Source organism: Nomascus leucogenys, unplaced genomic scaffold (genome assembly GCF_006542625.1).
Source record: "Nomascus leucogenys isolate Asia unplaced genomic scaffold, Asia_NLE_v1 Super-Scaffold_528, whole genome shotgun sequence".
Classification (NCBI taxonomy): Eukaryota; Metazoa; Chordata; class Mammalia; order Primates; family Hylobatidae; genus Nomascus; species Nomascus leucogenys.
Genome location: NW_022095778.1, coordinates 238532 through 242688, shown reverse-complemented (window position 1 = coordinate 242688; position 4157 = coordinate 238532). Strand labels below are relative to the sequence as shown.

The window sequence follows — 4157 nt, the reverse complement described above, 5'->3', positions numbered from 1 at the left end:
AATTCATCATAAATAATAAATTGACTTAATGTATAGAATCTGTAAAAAAAAATAAGGTCAGTTTAGGAGCTTAAAAGGCATCTGATGAGGTAAAAAAGACAAATTACCTTCAGTGGAGGACAGAGCAACACTTTTTTTAAATCAAAGACATTTTATAAATAATTATCAAATGGTAAATAACAACTTGAAATAAGCTGCTAAAAATATAATTTTTTACTCAAGAAATTATTTCCAAGAATCATATAAATACATTTTCTGATTAAAACAAACAGAAAAATGTGGGTTTATCATCAGATCTGCTCAATGGAAGATTTCTCAAATCTGTACTTGGAGCAAAAATAACATTTATCCCTATTTGAAAGTTCAAGATTTTTGATATTTAGAAGAAAACAACTTCCCCTTCACTCTGTTCCATTCATGCTGCTGAGGATGGGCCGTTGGGGCGGTGGCTGTGAGCAAGGAGGAAGTTGTGTGCTGAGGGTGGTCGTGCCTTCTGCCCACCCGAGTGACCTCATGGAGCAGAGCCACCCACCCCATGAAGGCCACCTGCCTGTCTCTGCACTGCCATGGCACAGACATAATAGCCTTGTCACATTTGTTCAACTGAAACTAGAGGCTTCTTTTTAGCAGCCAATTCTGATTCTCCTTGTATCTTCTCTCAGGTTCAGGGGATCGTTTACCTTTCACTATTTTGTTTTGTGCGTGTAGCCCTTTGTTACACCAGCATTATATAACTTGTTTGTTTGTTTGTTAATGTATCTAACCATCTTAAATGGATGGGACTAATCTTGTGTCTCACAGAAAAGCAGAAATTCAAGGTTGCTAGCTGCTGTCAATCACATGAGGGCTAAAGATGATGATAGCATTGCTTAGCTCTGGGTCATACTACTTACGGTTTGTGCTTTTTTTGTTTTTATTTTGTTGTTGTAGTTGTTGTTGTTTTGTTTTTTCTTTAAGACAGAGTCTCACTCTGTTGCCCAGCCTGGAGCGAAGTGGCATGATCTCAGCTCACTGCAACTGCAACCCCTGCCTCATGGGTTCAAGTGATTCTCCTGCCTCAGCCTCCCTAGTAGCTGGAATTACAAGCGCATGCCACCATTTCTGCCTAATTTTTGTAGTTTTAGTAGAGACAAAGTTTCACCATGTTGGCCAGACTGGTCTTGAACTCTTGACCTCAGGGGATTCCCTTGCCTCGGACTCCCAAAGTACTGGGATTACAGGCGTGAGCCACCGTGCCCCACCACACTTTGTGTTCCTTAACTGCATTCTACATAATGCCTTTTAAGCTCAATGATGCATTTATTTATCAGTATTTTAAAAACATATTGTGTCACTTTTTTTCATTTGAGGGCTCCAGTGTGATTGATATCTATAAAAATGTTGCCATACAATTTTTAGACCTAACAGAAATAGAACTTTGGAATCTTAATTGCCCTTAACATGGAATCCATTATCTTGGAATAAAGAATCATCCCAAGTGTAATTTATACCCTTAGCCTGAAGCCGATCTTCTTCTGTTGAATCTGTCATTATTTTGTGTCTATCACACGGTGTTATGCCATGAGCTCACATGACTCATTATTGGGTTCAACATCATTTAGAAGACTATATTTAATAAAATCTATGAAAAGCATAGATGCTCCATGCATTTACAACCGAAATATAGAATTCAGATTCCTTTTCAGTTAATGATGTAATCATGTGAAAAGAATGCTTTTCTGTATTCTTTGAAATATTTTCCTACGAAAACACAGTAATAAATTTCTACTCTAAAGTATAACTTAGCCTAAATACTTTCAAAACTTTTAGAAATTGGAAGAGAAATAAAAATCTCACATAATTCTGAATGTTTCCTTTGTACTTAAAATAAACTTCATATCTTTTATCTTGGAGTTTATGCAGTTATTTTTAATGGCCACTTTTGGAATTGTGACAACTTGCTTTTCACTTGGCAAATAATAATTAAGAGTAATCAATTTTTGACATTAGGATCTCACACCTGCCATGAGTTTACAAAGTCTATTTGAATAATCCAACATCAAACATTTCTACTCAGTGTCCTTAGCCATAGTCCCCTGCACACAGCTTGTGTAGAATGCTTTCTCCTGTAAGACACTGGAGAGGAGGGTTTAGTGGGAGTCAGAGAGCAGAATTAGGGAGACAGGAGACTATGAGTTTCCCAACATGACTAAGTGCCATCGTGTGTGAAATAAACCCCAAGTTGGTCATTTCCCCTACGTGTTCTACCTGTGTTGTCACTAAACTGCATCCATGGTCTGGTTATTCTGACAGTTGCATGAACTTGGCAGATGTGGGCAAGACAGAGAGGGTGAGGATGTGGGCTTTCATTCCCTCTCCCTTCATCATAGCCAGTTGCTCCCAGGACACGTGGCCCCCATGAATTCTCCTCCTCCTGAGGCCCTCCCCAGGCTGTGGCAGCTGGTGGGGCCTTAACATGTGGGATCTGAGTTGCTGCTGAGGCTCTCATGGAGCAGCGTCCTCAGCAGCAAACGCCGCCCTGACGTCTCCAATAGCCTTCTCTTCTGCAGACTCAGAGACTCTGTTCCTCTGCTCCCCAGGACAAGCAGCACATGTGGGCATCTGGGCCAACCCAGCACGGAGGTTTCTGTTCGAGGATGTAGCACTGTGGGAGGAGCTTGTAGAGCTTGCATGCAGTAATAAACCCCAACATCCTCAGCCTCCACCCTGCTGATTTTCAGCGTGAAATCAGTGCCTGACCCGCTGCCACTGAACCTGTCTGGGACTCCAGAGGCCCGGTTGGAAACTGCATAGATCAGGAGCTGTGGAGACTGGCCTGGCTTCTGCAGGTACCAATACAAATAGGTGTATCCATTACTATGCAGGAGGCTCTGACTAGACCTGCAGGAGATGGAGGCTGGTTCTCCAGGGGTGACGGGCAGGGAGAGTGGAGTCTGGGTCATCACAATATCCCCACTGGTCCCTGAAAAAATAACAGAGTAGTGCAAGTTTATATAGATATATTATGAGCAACTTTAATAACTTCTCTTGTGATATAAATTTACAGGTACACTTTTAAACTTTTGATTTACATCATGAAAAGAAGGCTTTCTAAAATAAACCCATTATTTACTTGCCAAAAAGGAACTCTTTATTTTCAATTTCTTAATCAGAGCACTGGTCATCGTTCCCTGGAGGTGAATCCTGATTATTCATAAGACAAACATGAATTCCATTCCCTGAAGCATAGACCACGTGACTCTGTCACATTACTGGAATAAACATGGGAAGCTGTGGAGCCCACAGAGCTCACCTCCCACCCAATTCTCCTCCCTTTATCCTTCTGTCCTTACCAGGGAGCCAGAGCATTAGCAGTCCCAGGAGCTGAGCAGGGAGCCTCATAGTGAGAAGATGAACTGAGGAGTCCTGATCAGTCAAGGCAAGGTTGGAACTGAGCTTTTATCTCAGAATCACAAGGGAAGGTCCTCCCTAGGGGACAATATGCAAATCACCTGGTGGGTGCAGTGGTGTGGAAAAGGTTGATGGGGCAGGGGGAATGTCTCTTCTGTGAACAATGTGATATAAATTGTCCCTTGGAACAAAACAGAAATAGATTCAGCCAAGTTTGCCCACAATCAAGGGAAGAAGGATCTGAAGGTGAAAGTTCGGACCTTTTGTAGGGACACACTGTGTAGGGCATGACTGTGAGAAAGCACAAGAACCCTGACAATGAGGAAATGTGTGTCTAGGATGCATCTCTGGGAGGTGAATGCCATCTGGCTTGATTCCCTCCCAGGCAATCTAGAGAATGAAACAGCCCCATCCCCACAAGCACTGCTGGACTGAGAGCCTGCAAATAAAAAGCAGCCTGGAGCCAGTTCAAGGGCTGTCTGGTATCAGCTGTTTCCAGGATAACTGTTCAAGAATGTTCAGCTCAAATATTAGAATCTACCCTGCCCTGGCACCTGGTGAGTGAACCACACAAGAGCTCTCTGTCCAAGCGCCTCACAGGGAGAATGATGTGAGTCTCTACATTTACAGCCAAGAGCCCAGTGTAAGAAAAAGGAAAGAGAGACAAAATTTTGTGCCTCAGGCAGTTAATATAAAAGCTCTGGTGACCAGTTATTCAATCTGGGATCTATGTCATCATAATCATCTCACAGATACAAGGCTAACCA

At 42.4% G+C, this 4157-nt stretch overlaps 1 gene segment (V, D, J or C); it reads right to left on the bottom strand.

The window, feature by feature from the left end:
* Positions 1-2450: 2450 nt before the first annotated feature.
* Positions 2451-3406, bottom strand: LOC100604781. The segment is given in 2 exon segments: positions 2451-2962; positions 3333-3406. Coding segments are annotated over 2 exon segments (561 nt in total).
* Between the last annotated feature and the right edge of the window lie 751 nt (positions 3407-4157).